At 48.9% G+C, this 19,324-nt stretch overlaps 1 protein-coding gene across 2 annotated transcripts in view; it reads left to right on the top strand.

The window, feature by feature from the left end:
- Nucleotides 1-513: 513 nt before the first annotated feature.
- Nucleotides 514-19,324, top strand: part of HMGCS1 (3-hydroxy-3-methylglutaryl-CoA synthase 1) — a 34,124-nt gene continuing 15,313 nt past the window's right edge. The window contains exons 1-5 of one of the 2 annotated variants that reach the window (XM_073584322.1): nt 514-670; nt 9,621-10,078; nt 11,888-12,013; nt 16,722-16,886; nt 16,963-17,131. In XM_073584322.1, the coding sequence (XP_073440423.1) occupies nt 9,631-10,078; nt 11,888-12,013; nt 16,722-16,886; nt 16,963-17,131 (908 nt within the window). In that variant the 5' untranslated portion in view covers nt 514-670; nt 9,621-9,630. Of the gene's footprint in view, nt 671-7,446; nt 7,605-9,620; nt 10,079-11,887; nt 12,014-16,721; nt 16,887-16,962; nt 17,132-19,324 lie in introns of those variants that run through there. The other variant, XM_073584323.1, reaches the window with a different exon arrangement.

Raw genomic sequence — 19,324 nt, 5'->3', positions numbered from 1 at the left:
CTGAAGAGACAATTTGCATAATTAGCATATTTCCCAGAGGAGCATTGCGGCTTTAAGTCTCCTCACCTCGACATGCTTAGCATGTTATTCTCCGTAAGGAGAAATGATACTTCTTGGATATGAAACACTCTGGTCACGTGCTTACTGCTGCTGGGACCCCCAAATATCCATAACTACGGCTGTAGACCCCCAGCTACCCGAGCAGCCAACTGACGCCACATCTTACACGCGTAGCCACTCCTGTCACCTGGGAGCCCCAGCTCTAGGCCCGTTGCCTGGCAACCTCCTCACTCACACGCTGTGGGCTGAAGCCCATGCATATACCTCGCCAGTAGTGGGACGTGCATTCTGATTGGCTGAGTTTTCTACTTCCCTGCTTTCCATTGGCTGCCGCTCTCTGGCCATACAACGTCACTTTCTCACACCATCCCATAGTGGAGTGCCGGAGAGCCGCCGCGATAGGTGGATGTGCGGTGCCGGTAGGCGTGTCCTGTAGTCCTCGCGCTGCCCGGTGCGCTCTGCTATTGGCTGGGGAGCGCTGTCAGTCAGGTGGCCGCCGTGTGGTGGCGCGGGAGGGCAGTGCTGTTATAAGGAGTATACTGCAGGCGCCGCACGCAGTGCTGACGGTCAGCAGCAGGCACCGAGCCGGGAGCATCGCCACCACGTACAGGTGAGCAGGTTCTGCAGCTGGGGAACTAACAGTCCCAGCATGTCTCACTAGCCGGATGTGCTGTGTAACTAGCCAGGGGCTGAAGGCTCAGCTCTCCCAGATGCTAGGGGCCAGGTTCTCCCCTGGCACTACAAGTCTCAGCATGTGGTGATTTGCGTGGCAGCAGATTAGGTGCCCTGTACATCTCATCCTGCCTTCCAGAACTACAGGTCCCAGCGTGGCTCTTGCTCCTTGCTGCTGTGCATTGTTTTGGAGAACTACAAGTCTCAGCCTGATTATTTAGCTGTGTGGCACTACAAGTCTCCTCATGCACTGATCGTTGTTCTGTCAGCTGATTTTCCACTTGTGGGGGAACTACAAGGCTCAGCATGTTTGTATCGTCCCTTGCTGCATTCTTGTATGGGTTGTAGACAAGCTGTGGATCTTGTGCAGACCAAGAACTACAAGTCCCAGCATTCCTTACTGGTTTGTTGTATAGGAGGTTTGGAGAACTACAAGTCTCAGCATGTATTAATGTCCTCATTAGCCGGCTATCCAAATGTGGTGGACTACAAGTCTCAGCATGAAGTGACGTTTTCATTAAGTGGCTTTTCTGCTTGTGAGGGGAACTATAAGTCTCAGCAGTCATGGATGGCTTCCTGTGCCTGGATGTGAGCGGTGGTCAGGGTCTCTTTCCTGTCTTTCCACCCTCCGCTGTTAATAGGAATCACTTTTTTTTGTTTTCTTCTTATTGGCATTTCTTCCATATTGAAGACACATTGGGTGGCACACGCAGGGTTACAGGAAGCCGGTCACAGACAGGCTACTGTAGGTGTCTGCATCTGGATGCTGGAACCTGTAGTCCTCCAAACCCCAGTGCAGAATATCTGGGCAGGTGAGCGATGCTCCTGGTTATGGCACCGCTCCATCCCAGCTAGGACGATGTGATCCTCAGGAGCAGTTGTCAGGTAGTCACCAGCTATAATGTCCTGGCTGTGCAATCCCTCCTGGGTATAATAAGCCGCACATCACCAGCGTGCAACGTGTCCGCACTAATCATACCAGATGCTGGGGGGATTCCCGTCTTATCATGTGGGGTTACGCCCTAGAGCTCCCACCTTCCCATATTACCCAGGAGCCTATAGACCGGCCCGGACCACCAATCACAACAAAACACCCCCTCAGACTTAAAGCGAATCTGTCGCCAGGTTTTTGCTACCCCGTCTGAGAGCAGCCTGAAGTAGGGGCAGAGACCTTGATTCCAGCGATTTAGCACTTAATTTACTGGGTGCAGCCGTTCTGACGCGATCAGAGTTATTAGCTGTAGCAGAGCTGAGAAAGCTAACCCCGCCCACACCACCGCTTTCTGTGTACATTGTCTTTTGACAGCAGGGAGCAGGGTTGGACACCTTGGCACTCAGCAGCTAGTCCCAGCAATGAGGCTTTGTTCGCACGTCCGGAATTCCTGCAGAGTTTATGCGTTTTTGCCGTGTTTTTTTCGCTGCAGAAATGCATAAAATAAGCAACCCATTGCAGTCAATGGCATTCCGCACATGCTGTGCTAATGCTGCATATTTTTCCGCAGCAAAATCGCATTGCGGAAAAATACGCAGCTTGCTCATTCTTTGTGCAGAATCGTGGGAATTCCGCACCCATAGGAATCCATTGTTCCGCTTACTTTCCGCATGTGGCTATGCCCACCATGCGCAAAGTAAGCGGAAAATGTGCGGATGGTACCCAGGGTCTGGAGGAGAGGAGACTGTCCTCACGGCCCTGGGTACCATATCTCTGTTAAAAAAAAGAATTAAAAAAAAAAATGGTGTTTTTCTCACCGTCCCGCGCAGCGTCCCCAGGCCTCACCAATGCTCCCAGCAATTCCCGTTCCCAGTGAAGCATTGCGCCAATGACCTTTGATGACGTCGCGGTCTCGATACGCGACGTCATCAAAGGTCATTGGCACAATGCTTCACTGGGAACGGGACCTGCCGGGAGCATCGCGATGATCGGGAAGGCTGCGCGGGACGCGGGAAGGTGAGAAAAACACCATTTTTTTTTTTTATTTTTAACAGATCTTTTTACTAATGATGCTGCATAGGCAGCCTCCATAGCAAGGCTACTTTCACATTAGTGTTTCTTAGCGCAGTGCTTCGTGTGCAATAGAAACGCGTCATGCGTTTTTTAGGCGCATGCGTTTTAACCAGTCTCAAGCCATGTTAACTCTTAAAACGCATGCATTTTTTAATGCAAGCGTGCGCATGTCCATGCGCACGCCTGCGTTCCCATAGACTGTAATCCTTTATTTTGTCGCATTCCGTGCGCAAGTGTGCGCATGCGGGTTTTTTGCGCCGTTGGACGGACCCAAAAATGCAACAGGCGCGTCTGGCGTCCCTGGGCGCACACCTTAAAAAACCGCATTTGCACGAAAATGCATATGAACGCGTGCAAACGCTAGACCATGCGCCCCCCATGTTAAACATAGGTGCGCATGACGCATGGACGCGCACGATGCGCTGAGCAAAAAAACCGCTAATGTGAAACCAGCCTAAAAAGTTGGTCACACTTGTCAAACACTATGTTTGACGAGTGTGACCAACCTCTCAATCAGTTCTCTAAGCGATGCTAGAGATCGCTTGGAAAACGCTAGCATTCTGCAAGCTAATTACACTTGCAAATCGCTAGTTTTTACGCGGGAAATACGCGGTTTTTCTTGCATATTTCCCGCGGAATGGAATTCCTGCGGAAATTTCCGCGGCAATTCCGAAATGTGTAGCCTTAAACAGAATCTGTCACCACCTGGGGAACGTGTATGACCTATTAATATGGGCATACAGGTAATAGAAATGTTACACTGCTCCACCTGTCTGCCTCATATTAATGGTCTAGTTGTGGAGAAATGTTATCTTCTGTCTTCATTATAATACTACCTCCATCCCATTGGTGTCAGTTATGGCCCCGGAATCCTGCGCCCTGCACACCCTCAGAAATCCTCACCTCATCCTCCCTTCTGAGGGCGCTGCATTCAGGGATCTTCTGCGCAGGCGACTTCTGCTCCAGCGACCTCCGGTGTGCGCGCCGATAAGGTGTCTCTCCCTCCCTGCACAGTCATCACTAGGAACCCTGTGTACATGGCGAGGACTATGCAGGGAGGAAATGGGGAGAGCACTTTATCAGCGCGCACACTGGAGGTCACTGGAGCGGACATCGCCTGTGCAGAAGATCCCTGAATGCAGCGCCCACAGAAGGGAGGATGAGGTATTTCTGAGGGAGTGCAGGGCGCAGGCGTGGGATTCCGGAGCAATAATTGACTCTGATGGGAGAGGGTAGTATTGTAATGAGGACAGGAGGCAGGGATTTCTTATAGCACCGCACAACCCGGAGCCTGGAAGAAAGCATTAAGAGAGAGAATATAACACTTCTCTACAACAAGACCATTAATATGGGCATACAGCTAAGACTAGTGTAACATTTCTATCACCTGTATATAATAGGTCATATACGTCTCGGGGAGGGGGAGGGGGGGTGACAGATTCCCTTTAAATTTTTTGTTTGTTTTTAAATAATGGCTGACCAGACAATGTGACATTTGCATTTTGTGTTCCTCTAGTCCATTTGCAACAATGAATTGATCCCTCAAAAAATGAAGCTGAGGGGACAGAATAGCGGAGCAGTGTGCCTGCGGAGCCTGTAGACACCAGCCTGGGGTCACTAAGGACCCCCTCCTCGCTGTCTCAGCCTTCCGCTCTCTGCTCGCCGGACTTTGCCCTTCCAGTATTCATTCCTATTTTGGAGCGTCTTATTTAGAATTTAGAAAAGTCAAAGATGCTATAGGATTTTTACAGGATGAAAATGATGAAATGGTAAGACAGGATGTTGAGAAGGCTGAACTTTTAAATTCCTATTTTGCATCTGTTTTCTCTCAGAAAGGAAATGTAACACCAACTGTTATTCACTGTCCTATTAAGGGAATAGAAGAATCCAGGATATCTATAAACAGAAAGATAGTGAGGAAACACTTAGCTAACCTAAATGAATTCAAGTCTCCAGGTCCAGATGAATTACACCCCAGAGTACTGAAGGAGATAGCAGAAGAAATTTCTGAACCACTCTCCATAATCTTTGAAAATTCTTGGAGAACAGGAGAAGTGCCAGAAGACTGGAGAAGAGCAAATGTTGTTCCTATCTTCAAAAAGGGGAAGAAGGTGGACCCAGGCAACTATAGGCCGGTGAGTCTGACTTCTATACCAGGAAAGATCTTTGAACAAATTATTAAACAACATGTATGTCAGTACCTGGATAAGAATGAAGTGATCAAACAGAGTCAGCATGGGTTTGTAACTAATAAGTCATGTCAGACTAACTTAATTTCCTTCTATGAAGGTATCACTGATTGGGTGGATCAAGGAAATGCTGTAGATATAGTATATCTTGACTTCAGCAAAGCATTTGACAAAGTCTCTCATACAATCCTTATTGAAAAAATGACTAAGTATGGAATGGACAAGGCAACTGTTAGGTGGATTCATAACTGGCTTAGTGATCGGACCCAAAGAGTGGTCGTAAATGGCTGCACATCCAGTTGGAAGAATGTCTCAAGTGGGGTACCACAGGGCTCTGTCCTGGGCCCTGTATTGTTCAACATCTTTATCAACGATTTAGATGAAGGAATTGAGGGTAAACTGATTAAATTTGCTGATGACACAAAGCTAGGAGGGATAGCTAATACTAGAGAAGAGAGAGAGAGGATTCAAAAAGATTTAAATAAACTGGAGAAGTGGGCAGTAACTAACAGAATGGTTTTTAACAGGGAGAAATGCAAAGTACTACATCTGGGCAATAAAAATGAAAAAAGCATATATAGAATGGGAGGAATAGTGCTAAGTGACAGCACATGTGAAAAAGACTTGGGTATACTAATAGATCACAGACTGAATATGAGTCAACAGTGTGATGCAGCAGCAAAAAAGGCAAATGCAGTTCTAGGATGTATTAACAGAAGCATACAGTCTAGATCACGTGAAGTCATTATTTCCCTCTACTCCTCTTTGGTCAGACCTCATCTGGAATATTGTGTCCAGTTTTGGGCACCACATTTTAAAAAAGACATCAACAAACTGGAGCAAGTTCAGAAAAGAGCGACCAGAATGGTGACCGGTCTGCAAACCCTGTCTTATGAGGAAAGGTTGCAGGATTTGGGAATGTTTAGTTTGCAAAAGAGAAGACTGAGAGGAGACTTAATAGCTGTCTACAAATATCTAAAGGGCTGTCACATTGTAGAAGGATCAACTTTATTCTCATTTGCACAAGGAAAGACTAGAAGCAATGGGATGAAACTGAATGGGAGGAGACACAGATTAGATATTAGAAAAAACTTTTTGACAGTTAGAGTGATCAATGAGTGGAACAGGCTGCCACGAGAAGTGGTGAGTTCTCCTTCAATGGAAGTCTTCAAACAGAGGCTGGACAGACATCTGACTGGGATGATTTAGCGAATCCTGCTTTGAGCAGGGGGTTGGACCAGATGGCCCAGGAGGTCCCTTCCAACTCTACGATTCTATGATTCTGGCTTTTCCCTCCGTCATAAAGGTGTAAAGTGACAACTGTGTCGCTTCTCATCTCATCAAGAAAAATGCCATTTTATCAGTTCTTCCTAGATGTGGTGGCGCGGCCACAACCTACAAGTCACAGAGCATAGATCGCAGACTTCATTGTCCTCCCAGAAAGCTTTTGGGGCCCCAATTGGTGGCGGACCCTCTCTGCCACCGTAAGACCGGGGAGCAGAAGCTGGCTCTACAAGGGACAGGCCGTGCATTCCGGTCCAGTCCGGGGGCCATGTATACGGCTGTTTGGCTGCACGGCCGGGGTCACACTTGTGAGAAAGTCGCGTGAGTCTCTCGTCTCAATCCTTGGCACCGGCACTCGGACCGGAGCGCTCAGCTGCATGTATATCTATCCGAGTGCCGGATATTGAGGTGCGAGACTCGTGTGAGTTTCCCGCAAGTGTGATTCCCGGCCTAAGACTCAAAGACGAGCTCACTGACAGGTGCCTAGTTAACTCATTGTGCAGCCAGCAATACACGGCGCAACACCGGCTGTAAGAGGAAAACGATGCAAAATGGAAAAATCCTTTTTAGCCCCAAATACATGTATTTAAGTTAACGACCGACCGATATGTGAAAGGTTGTTTTTTTTTTTTTCACCTTTTTATGTAATGTTTGTGCAGTAAAATGTATATCTCACTAATGAGCCTCTATTTGTGTGGGGAGGGGGCACTTTTTCATTTAACACTGATTGCCTTTTTTTATTTTTTGCCCATTATGTCCCCAGTACAAACATCTCATGGGGAGACTGAATTTTTTTTTTTATTGTTCAGTTTATCACTGAAGTCCAGGGTCATTACCTCTCCTTCACCTGGATCTATTCCTAGATGTGGCTCTTCGCATGTAAACATGGACTGTGGACGTGGAGTTTCTAGGGGCAGAATTACTAAAAAAAACACTCGTGATCAGACACGCCACTAGGGGGAGCTCTCTACACCCCCACTTCAGTCATTAGGAGCACTAACCCTGTAGGAAAGTATCCTATGCAGCCAGCTCCCTCTAGTGGCCGCTTCTAGGAGCATGTCGCGGACGATTTTGCAGCGAGTCCCCTGGTCCTGAAAGCCGTGATGGCAGCCGTGCCACACACAGTGTGACGGTGTATTGGTCACATGATACGATTGACCTTCGTGAAGAAACTACCGCGGCGTCAGCCTGTGTGGGGGGAGAGTCGTCTTGCCCTCATTAAATATGGCGGCGTGAAGCCTAGTCATGGACAGTGCCGCAGTGAGAGGCAGCGCGCGTGCGCAGTGTGGGCGGCGCCGGCTGTGTCAGTGCGGGCAGGAGTGTGATGAGCGCGTGTGACCTCTCCGCGGAGTGACTGCCGGGGACACGGGCGGGCTGGCCGGGCACCGCCTGCGGTAAGAGGGGCGGCGGAGCACTACAAGTCTCAGGTGGCTTCACACTCGTTGCCGGTAATGTGCACAGTGGCCTGATCTGCTAGGAGTTGTAGTGCTGGCTCTGTGAGGTGATGGTGGCCCCCATCCCACAGCGAGGAGGTGCTGGTCATTGTAGTGCCGCACGCTCCGATGCCCTCCGTCTCTGTGGATTGTGGGGTTTGGCCTTTAGCATTAAACATCCTGATAATCCGCTGACGACCAAGGATTTCGGGGAGCCCCGCGGTGTGCCCCCTGACCAAGCAGCGACGTCCCCGCGGTGTGCCCCCTGACCAAGCAGCGACGTCCCCGCGGTGTGCCCCCTGACCAAGCAGCGACGTCCCCGCGGTGTGCCCCCTGACCAAGCAGCGACGTCCCCGCGGTGTGCCCCCTGACCAAGCAGCGACGTCCCCGCGGTGTGCCCCCTGACCAAGCAGCGACGTCCCCGCGGTGTGCCCCCTGACCAAGCAGCGACGTCCCCGCGGTGTGCCCCCCTGACCAAGCAGCGACGTCCCCGCGGTGTGCCCCCCTGACCAAGCAGCGAGGGCCCCGCGGTGTGCCCCCCTGACCAAGCAGCGACGTCCCCGCGGTGTGCCCCCCTGACCAAGCAGCGAGGGCCCCGCGGTGTGCCCCCCTGACCAAGCAGCGACGTCCCCGCGGTGTGCCCCCCTGACCAAGCAGCGAGGGCCCCGCGGTGTGCCCCCCTGACCAAGCAGCGAGGGCCCCGCGGTGTGCCCCCCTGACCAAGCAGCGAGGGCCCCGCGGTGTGCCCCCCTGACCAAGCAGCGAGGGCCCCGCGGTGTGCCCCCCTGACCAAGCAGCGAGGGCCCCGCGGTGTGCCCCCCTGACCAAGCAGCGAGGGCCCCGCGGTGTGCCCCCCTGACCAAGCAGCGAGGGCCCCGCGGTGTGCCCCCCTGACCAAGCAGCGAGGGCCCCGCGGTGTGCCCCCCTGACCAGCCGCACCCGCAATCCACCTCAGTAAGGGTTTTTTTTTTTTTTTTTTCAGCCCTATGATTAAAGGGATCCGTCCGTCCTTGTGGCCCAAGTGTGCAGTCACTCTGATTGTCCTGGTGATGGCGGTCATGCGACCCCCAATTCTGCAGTTGGGCAGCTCCTGGCCACATCCAGACTAGACTGTTTCCGGCCTTCCTCAATCCCCCTACACTAAGGCCGGACACGTCTAGTCGGGATGTGGCCAGGAGCGTGCATGTCGCATTCTTGTGGTCACATGATACTCCTGACCGTGCGATGTAAGGACTCACAATCTGCAGTGACTCGAGGCCGGACAGCGCCTCGGACAGAGCAGACTACCTGTCCCTCACCCTCTTGTCTCCCTGAACACACAAACAGTGGCTTTACAATAATACTCGCACAATCGTCCGTCCTGATGGGATCATTACTGGGTATTTGGGTTTTTCTTGTTTTCTCCTTCTCACTTTGTGCCCCTCCACACTCGGGTCTTGTTTCGTGGCATATTGGCCTACATAGGAGCTGTGTACACCGAACACTAGCGGATATTGGGGGGAAAACTCAAAGCCCCCTTTCCCTTAGATTGGGTTTCTGTACCCCAGAGAATGAGGGATCTTCAGGCCCGTCCTGAACGGCGTGAGGTGCAGCTTCTCGGCCTAGCGCCGTCCCATAGACAATGAATGGGGCAGAGCACTTGCACCTTCACGAGCGTCCAGAGCCCTGATCTCGGTGGTCTCACCCCCTGAGATCAGCAGGATTTCCCTATGCTGTAAATGGCTTATTATTTGGGGGCTTCCGTCCACTTAAGATTATTTGCACATTTTTATGTTTATTGTTTTGGCAGCAGGAAAAGAAAGCATCCATGTCTGTAATCATAAAGGATCGGCTGTATGCGCCGTCCTACAGCAATAGTGCGGGGGATATGCATGCCCCCCAAGCCTTTGCTGCAGTTCAGAGATCGGTGGATTGTAATTATTCTGTGACCTCACCCCATTACCTTGCCTTTCTTCTGCTTCTTCCCCCTCTGTCCAGATTGATCACCATGCCTGGATCTCTTCCTGTCTCCGCTGAAGCTTCCTGGCCTAAAGATGTGGGAATCGTCGCTCTGGAGATTTACTTCCCGTCCCAGTATGTTGACCAGGAAGAGCTGGAGAAGTTCGATGGGGTCGGAGCGGGGAAATACACCATTGGCTTGGGTCAGTCCAAGATGGGCTTCTGCTCGGACCGAGAAGACATCAACTCCCTGTGCCTGACCGTGGTCCAGAAGCTGATGGAGAGGAACAGCCTGTCCTACGACTGTATCGGAAGGTTGGAAGTGGGAACGGAAACCATCATCGACAAGTCCAAGTCTGTGAAGACCGTCCTGATGCAGCTGTTCGAAGAGTCTGGCAATACAGACGTTGAAGGCATCGACACGACTAATGCATGTTATGGGGGCACCGCTGCCCTCTTTAACGCCGCCAACTGGGTGGAGTCCAGCTCTTGGGACGGTAAGTTTCACAGCAGAAAACTGCAAATTGTCTCTTCAGAGAGGAAGAGGACTAGAACTCTAGCGCCACCTATAGGAAATGGCAATCGTAAAAGTCATTGTCGACCCTTTAATGAGCCTTGTTACATGACTTAGGATAAACACCAAACCAGAATCTCCATGTGCAGACACTGTGTTTCAGGGTGCTGCCCCTCCTCAGTGCAAAGTGAGATCTGGTTTGGGTGTGTGAGAGGCATCTGACCGGGATCCAAGGAGTAACGATTCTCCTTTTGTCTTATTTCCCAACGAGCATTGCGGCTTAAAAGTCTCCTTATCTCTGCATGCCTGACATGTTCGCTCTTCGTAAGGTGCTTCTTATAATCATAGAATCGTAGAGTTGGAAGGGACCTCCTGGGCCATCTGGTCCAACCCCCTGCTCAAAGCAGGATTTACTAAATCATCCCAGACAGATATTTGTCCAGCCTCTGTTTGAAGACTTCTATTGAAGGAGAACTCACCACCTCTCCTGGCAGCCTGTTCCACTCATTGATCACTCTAAAAAAATTTTCTAATATCTAATCTGTGTCTCCTCCCATTCAGTTTCATCCCATTGCTTCTAGTCTTTCCTTGTGCAAATGAGAATAAAGATGATCCTTCTACAATGTGACAGCCCTTGAGATATTTGTAGACAGCTATTAAGTCTCCTCTCAGTTTTCTCTTCTGCAAACTAAACAATCCCAAATCCTGCAACCTTTCCTCATAAGACAGGGTTTGCAGACCGGTCACCATTCTGGTCGCTCTTTTCTGAACTTGCTCCAGTTTGTTGATGTCTTTTTTAAAATGTGGTGCCCAAAACTGGACACAATATTCCAGATGAGGTCTGACCAAAGAGGAGTAGAGGGAAATAATGACTTCACGTCGTGATCTAGACTGTATGCTTCTGTTAATACATCCTAGAATAGCATTTGCCTTTTTTGCTGCTGCATTACACTGTTGACTCATATTTAGTCTGTGATCTATTAGTGTACCCAAGTCTTAATCCATGCATCTTATTGCTTACCGGAGGGTGGTGGCTGCAGTGAAGTGGGGTAGCTGCTGGTGGAGGCAAGAGTGGAGCGTTGCTACAGGCGGAAATAAGGGCATCTCCGGTGCTGCTGTGGGTGTCTCTGGTGCTGCGGACATTTTGTGAAAGGCCAGAGTTCCCACAGGTCCACTGTTTCCCATGCGGTGGACTGGACTCCAGGAAAATGGCTGCTGGCTGGGGGCGGCGCATGCACCGATGGAGATCTTGGGAGATGAGATTTTGAGCCGAGATCTCAATCATTGCAAGTGCTGCCCCCGGCCAGCAGCCATTTTCCTGGAGTCCAGTCCACCGCATGGGAAACCGTGGACCTGCGGGAACTCTGGCCTTTCACAAAATGTCAGTAGAGCCCCCGCAGCACCGACGGGCACCTCCTCATTGCGGCCTGTACTGAGCAATTTCATGGGTGCCAACACTTTCGGCCATGACTGTAGAACTGTAGTTCTTTCTGACGCTGGCTTTTACACCGTGAATGCTGCAGGCTCTGCTCCTGAACCCTCACCGTACACAACCTGGAGACTTCTGCCATGAATATGAGGCGGATGTGACTCAGGCAGTTGTGTGTTTTAATACCTGTCCTGTGACTCCCTTCTGCCAATACCAAAATTGTACAGTTGGGTCTATTGCAAAAAAAAAGCAAAGTGCTTGGTGCAAAAAAAAAAAAAAAAAATGAAACTTGACCCCTCATCACAGCAGCTCATTCAACCTATGCGTTTCATTCCACTGTATAACATCGGACCTATTCTGCAGGACGCTATGCTCTGGTGGTCGCTGGAGACATTGCCGTGTACGCCACAGGAAGCGCCAGACCCACAGGAGGGGCCGGAGCCGTCGCCATGCTGGTGGGGCCGAATGCAACTCTGGTATTAGAAAGAGGTTAGTTTAGCTCCGTGTGCATGACGGCATGGAACACCGCTGCCCTCTAGTGTCCTGATACTACGCCAACAGACAAATATAAAAGTTTTTGGTGGTGCTTAACCCTTTCCCAACAAAACTTATTTTTATTTTTGCGCTTCCCCTTTTTTTTTTTTTTTTTTTCTTTATCCTCCCTTCCAAGAGCCATATTATTTTTTTTTTTTTTAAATTCCATCAATGATTAACCCCTTCCTGACATGAGACGTACTATCCCGTCCACGGTACCCGGGCCCGTATGACCGGGGACGGGATAGTACGTCTACCGCGATCAGCGGCGCCCACGTGGTGAGCGCCGCTGATCGCGGCCGGGTGTCAGCTGATTATCACAGCTGACACCCGACACAATGTGTCAGGGGCGGTCACGGACCGCCCCCGACACGTTAACCCCTTGCACACCGCGATCAAACGCGATCGCTGTGTACCGGGAGTTAAAGGGAAGCATCGGCAGGGAGGGGGCTCCCTCCGTGCTTCCCTGAGCCCCCCACGGCAGCGCAATGTGCAGCGCTGCTGCGGGGGGCTCCTTTCCTCCAGGCCCCCGAATACAAGATGGCGACGGGGGCCTTCGGGGGCCTGGGGAAGCTGGCTTCCTCAGTGCCTGCAAAGCGCAGGCATGAGGAAGCCTTGTGCACTGCCTGTGACAGATTGCTGATCTGTCACAGTGATCTGTGATGTGACAGATCAGCGATCTGTCACAGGACAGTGATGTCCCACCTGGGACTATGTAATAAAGTAAAAAAAAAAATTAAAAAAAAGTGTAAAAATAAATTTAAAAAAATCGTCAAATTAGTAAAAAAAAAAAAAAATATTCCCCAATAAATTCATTTTTTGAAAATAATAATAAAAAAAAACAATAAAAGTACACATATTAGGTATCGCCGCGTCCGTAACGACCTGCCCTATAAAACTGTCCCATTAGTTAACCCCTTTAGCGAACCACTTAAAAAATAAAAATAAAAAACGAAGCAAAAAATAATGATTTATTATCATACCGCCAAACAAAAAGTGCAATAACGCGCGATCAAAAAGACGCATATAAATATCCATGGTACCGCTGAAAACGTCATCTTGTCCCGCAAAAAACAAGCCGCCACACAGCATCATCAGCGAAAAAATAAAGTTATAACTCGCAGAATAAAGCGATGCAAAAATAATTATTTTTTATATAAAATAGTTTTCATTGCATAAAACCGACAAAAACATAAAAAAACGACCTAAATGAGGTATCGCTGTAACCGTACTGACCCGAAGAATAAAACCGCTTTATCAATTTTACCGCACGCGGAACGGTGTAAACGCACCCCCCCCAAAAGAAATTCATGAAACGCTGGTTTTTGTTCATTCTGCGTCCCAAAAATCGGAATAAAAAGCGATCAAAAAATTTCACGTGCCCGAAAATGGTACCAATAAAAACGTCAACTCGTCCCGCAAAAAATAAGACCTCACATGACTCGGTGGGTCAAAATAAGGAAAAATTATAGCTCTCAATATGTGGTGATGCAAAAACTATTTTTACAATAAAAAGCGTCTTTTAGCGTGCGACAGCCGCCAAACATAAAAACCGCCATAAATAGTAAATCAAACCCCCCGTTATCACCCCCTTAGTTAGGGAAAAATAATAAAATAAAAAAAATGTATTTATTTCCATTTTTCCATTAGGGTTAGGGCTAGGGGTGTGTTGGGCTAGGGTTAGGGCTAGGGTTAGGGCTAGGGTTAGGGCTAGGGTTAGGGCTAGGGTTAGGGGCGTGTTGGGGTTCGGGTTGGAGTTAGAATTGGGGGTTTCCACTGTTTGGGCACATCAGGGGCTCTCCAAATGCAACATGGCGTCTGATCTCAATTCCAGCCAATTCTGAGTTGAAAAAGTCAAATGGTGCTCCTTCCCTTCCAAGCTCTGCTATGCGCCCAAACAGTGTTTTACCCCCACATGTAGGGTAGCAGCCTACTCAGGACAAATTGCAAAACAATTTTTGGGGTCCAATTTCTCCTGTTACCCTTAGGAAAATAAAAAATTGGGGGCAAAAATATCATTTTTGTGGAAAAAAATGATTTTTTTATTTTCACATCCGAGTGTTATAAACTTCTGTGAAGCACTTGGGGGTTCAAAGTGCTCACCACACATCTAGATAAGTTCCGTGGGGGGTCTAGTGTCCAAAATGGGGTCACTTGTGGGGAGTTTCAATAGTTTAGGTACATCAGGGGCTCTCCAAACGCACATGACACCCGCAGACCATTCCATCAAAGTCTGCATTCAAAAACGTCACTGCTTCCCTTCCGAGCCCCGACGTGTGCCCATACAGTAGTTTTCTCCCACATATGGGGTGTCAGCGTACTCAGGACAAATTGGACAACAACTTTTGGGGTCCAATTTCTCCTGGTACCCTTGGGAAAATAAAAAAATGGTGACTAAAAGATCATGTTTGTGGAAAAAATACGAATTTTTTATTTTCACGCCCGGGCGTTGTAAACTTCTGTGAAGCACTGGGGAGGTCAAAGTGCTCACCACACATCTAGATAAGTTCCTTAGGGGGTCTAGTTTCCAAAATGGTGTCATTTGTGGGGGGGTTCCACTGTTTTGGTACATCAGGGGTTTTCCAATCGCGACATGGTGTCCGATCTCAATTCCAGCCAAAAACGTCAAATGGCGCTGCTTCCCTTCCGAGCTCTGCCATGCGCCCAAATAGTGGTTTACCCCCACATGTGGGGTATCAGCGTACTCAGGACAAATTGCACAGTAACTTTTAGGGTCCTGTTACCCTTGGAAAAATAAGAATTGAGGGTGAAAAGATCATTTTTGTGGAAAAAATATCATTTTTTAATTGTATGGCTTTATGTTATAAACTTCTGTGAAGCCCATGGGGGTTCAAAGTTCTCACCACACATCTAGATAAGTTCCTTAGGGGGTCTAGTTTCCAAAATGGTGTCATTTGTGGGGGGTTTCCACTGTTTTGGTACATCAGGGGTTTTCCAAACGCGACATGGTGTCCGATCTCAATTCCAGCCAAAAACGTCAAATGGCGCTGCTTCCCTTCCGAGCTCTGCCATGCGCCCAAATAGTGGTTTACCCCCACATGTGGGGTATCAGCGTACTCAGGACAAATTGCACAATAACTTTTAGGGTCCTGTTACCCTTGGGAAAATAAAAATTGGGGTGAAAAGATCATTTTTGTGGAAAAAATATGATTTTTTAAGTGTACCGCTGTACGTTATAAACTTCTGTAAAGCCCTTGTGGGTTCAAAGTTCTCACCACATATCTAGATAAGTTCCTTGGGGGGGTCTAGTTTCCAAAATGGGGTCACTTGTAGGGGGTTTCCACTGTTTAGGTACATCAGGGACTCTCCAAACGTGACATGGCGTCCAATCTGAATTCCAGCCAATTTTGCATTGAAAAAGTCAAACGGCGCTCCTTCCATTCTGAGCTCTGCCATGCGCCGAAACAGTCGTTCCCCCCCCACATATCAGGTATCTGCGTACTCAGGACAAATTGCACAATAACTTTTGCAGTTCAATTTCTCCTGTTACCCTTGGTAAAATAAAAATAATTGAACCTGAAGTATTTTTTTTATGAAAAAAAGTTAGATGTTCATTTTTTTTAAATATTCAAAAAAATTCCTGTGACGCACCTAAAGGGTTAATAAACTTCTTGAATGTGGTTTTGAGCACCTTAAGGGGTGCAGTTTTTAGAATGGTGTCACTTTTGGGTATTTTCTATCATATAGACCCCTCAAAGTGGCTTCAAATGTGATGTGGTCCTAAAAATAAAATGGTGTTGTAAAAATGAGAAATCGCTGGTCAACTTTTAACCCTTATAACTTCCTAACAAAAAAAAATTTTGGTTCCAAAATTGTGCTGATGTAAAGTAAACATGTGGGAAATGTTAGTTATCAAGTTTTTTGTGTGCCGTATCTCTGTGATTTAAGGGCATAAAAATTCAAAGTTGGAAAATTGCGAAATTTTCGCCAAATTTCCGTTTGTCTCACAAATAAACGCAAGTTATTTGAATGAAATTTTACCACTATCATGAAGTACAATATGTCACGAGAAAACAATGTCAGAATCACCGGGATCCATGGAAGCGTTCGAGAGTTATGACCTCATAAAGGTACAGTGGTCAGAATTGTAAAAATTGGCCCGGTCATGAACGTGCAAACCACTCTTGGGGGTGAAGGGGTTAAGGCATAACTTGTATAGGTTTTTTAAATTTTATTTTACATGTTTTAGAGGTTAAAAACCAGAACTTTTTATGTAAGAAAAAAATTAGGGTTTCAGTTAAAAAAAAAATAAAAAAACGAGATAGATATATCTTTTTTTTTTTTCCAATTTTGTAAGTCGCGAAGGAGATGTATAAATTAAAAAAAAAAAAAAAAAAAGTTTTCAAACTATATAATTCAGTATTGCAGCATGTAATGAAAGAGACAATCTGTTGCATTGGAACCATTTAAATGCTTTTGTCAGACTTACTGTGGCAACTAAATGGTTAAGCAGCAGTGATCGTCTCTAGCTCTGGTCGCTGCTGGTAGAGGCATGTGCTGGCTGTATAGCACAGCCGGCTCCCCGCCTTTGGAGGACGGAGCTTGCTCCATACACACGCCTTACACTAGGGAGTAGAAGGTCGCCTTCGCCGGTTTGGTAGCCTCCTTCCACCGCTGACCTGTGCTCTTCCTAATGTTGCAGGGTTGCGTGGGACCCACATGCAGCACGCGTACGACTTCTACAAGCCTGACATGGTGTCTGAGTATCCGGTGGTCGATGGGAAATTGTCTATCCAGTGCTATCTCAGTGCATTGGACCGCTGCTACTCCACCTACCGCAAGAAGATCCAGTCACAGTGGCAGAAAGGTACCCGGGCTTCCGTCTGCTGCCGGCAACTTGGCATTTGGAAAAATTCTGACTTTTTTTTTTTTTTTTTTCCTAGAGGGAAACGATAGGCCGTTCACCCTGGATGACTTCGGCTTCATGATTTTCCACTCTCCTTACTGCAAACTTGTGCAGAAATCTCTTGCTCGTCTGTTACTGAACGACTTCATTAGCGATCCCAGCCCGAACCTGGAGGATGGCATCTACGCCGGCCTGGACTCATTCCAGTAAGAGCTTCTGTATAGATGATATTTTTGTTAATGTAAATTGTTAATGACCGGGTGATTGTGTTTCTTCTTTTTTTTTTCTTTCTAAAGAGATAGAGAGAGATATATATATTTTTACAAAGAAAAAAAAAAGAATATAATATCGCTTCATTGGGGGACACAGGAACCATGGGTGTGTGCTGCTGACACTATGTAGAGAAAAAGGTTAGCTCCTCCTCCGCAGTGTACACCCCACCGACTGGCACTAATTTGCTCAGTTTAGCTTAGTGTCAGTAGGAGGTGGACACGGGTCTTTCATTAGACCCATATCTACCTCAGTGTGCGTAGTTTCTTTTCAGGTTTTCGGAGGGATACAGAGTGAATGGTCACAACTGTACTCCCACAAAGAGACTGAGTACGGCGTGTACTGCCACCCCGTATCCTCATAGCTCTCCACAGCAGGACCAAGAGCTCCTAGCACGGATGCGTGTCAGGCGATCCAGACTGGTCCTCGTCCCCCCGTCTCCCACCTACTTGCCCACAACAGCCTGTTGGTCTGGAAGAGACGCGGACATCCTTCTACACTGGATGATGAAGGTACCATCTTCCACAGGGTTTTGCCCCTCAGAACACAGGAACAGGTAGAGGGTAAGTATGGGACCCCTGAGTGGCATGTCTCCCGAGGTATCACGGCTCCTCTCAGCAGCCTCTTCCTCACCCTGCCCCCCCCCCCCTCCCTCCCTGGCTGCACTTATCTCATCTCATTTCATCTCAGCAGCCGGGCTTCAAGCAAAGATCCACTGTGGAGCGGTCGCCGCGGCACTGCAGCAGTGTCTCCGCGCCGCCCTGCGCTTCCCAGTGGCCGCCGCATTTACTCCTGGCCCCGGCTTAAATTTGGGCCTTGCTCTGCGTCGCGGCCACGCCCCCCCCCCCCCCCCGCCTTCATCCTTAGGCGGGCTTCTCTCCCGCTTGTTTTAGGTCCGCCCACTGCTCTCTCCCTCGGTGTCTGTGCTCCTGAGGTGGGGCTTGGCCCACCCACTCCTTGCCTGCCTATTGGCAGCGGGCAGCGCCATCTTCGGCCTCCTTACTGTGGTTAGCCCCGCCCACTCCTCCCTGTCTCCTCAAGGAAGTGCGTGCTTTTCTATCCTGCTCCTCTCAGGCTGCCTCCATTTTCTCAGCCTGTCAGCCGGACTCTGTCTCCTCTATCTGTGGCCCTGCAGGTCCAGACGAGCTGTACAGCATCGCTCGCTGGAAGCATCTACAGGACACCGGACCGTGAGTAGCTCTGCTTTGCAGACTGACACCCTCCTCTGCCTCCTATCCCCCATCCTTCTGGCACTGCTTCAGTGACTTTCCTTCATTATGTGTAACTCTAAGCCTGATCGTGCTCGTCCTCCTGCTTCCTCCACTTGCACTTTAGTCAAGTACTTTGCATGTTCTTCTTGCAAACGCAAACTTTCCTCAGGTCAGTCCACTCCCCTCTGCCTCGACTGCAGCAATCTCATTGAGCCCGCCGCCCAGGAACCCCCTATGGCTCCACGAGACAGTGAATCCCAGATTCCTGGGTGGGCTTCTTCTTTATCACAATCTGTGGCGGATCTCACCAGGGTGTTACAGTCCCTAGTGGCTGTTCTTGATAAGTTGCCCCTGGACACTTCTGCAGGATCCAGCAGGTCACAATGCGCCATCCGAAGGGATTTTAGAGCTGGATTTGGACCATACCGCGGACATGAAGGTTACAGTACAGAACCTCATTGCAGGGATCAACCACACTTTCGAGATCAGACTCCCCTGCGAAACCCTCAGATCAGGAGGTTTCGTTCTGACGGGCAGAAGCACCTTCCAGAGTCTTCGCTTCTCACTCTGAGTTTGACAAGCTACTTACCAGGGAAAGAGCAAATCCGACCAGGCGCTTTCAAAGAGGGAAATGTCTCGGCGTGCTGTATCCATTTTCTCGAGCGCTCACCGACAACTGGTCGGCTTCCCCCTCTGTAGACGCTCCTGTGTCCAGACTATCTAACAACACGGTCCTTCTGATTTCAGGTGTGGTGTCTCTGAAGGATTCTAACGACCGGATCATAGAATCCTTAGCAAAGTCAGCATTCGAAGCGGCTGTGACGGTGCTAAGCCCGGTCTTTGCTTCCACTTGGGTAGCAAAGGTCATAGCAACTTGGGCGGAGGATCTCCGCCAAGGCATTCTTGATGGAGCCCAAC

The sequence above is a fragment of the Dendrobates tinctorius genome, unplaced genomic scaffold, assembly GCF_039654945.1.
Source record: "Dendrobates tinctorius isolate UK_male_01 unplaced genomic scaffold, ASM3965494v1 ptg000083l, whole genome shotgun sequence".
NCBI classification, from domain to species: domain Eukaryota; kingdom Metazoa; phylum Chordata; class Amphibia; order Anura; family Dendrobatidae; genus Dendrobates; species Dendrobates tinctorius.
The sequence above is the reverse complement of the archived record's forward strand: the minus strand, read 5'-3'. Positions and strand labels throughout refer to the sequence as shown.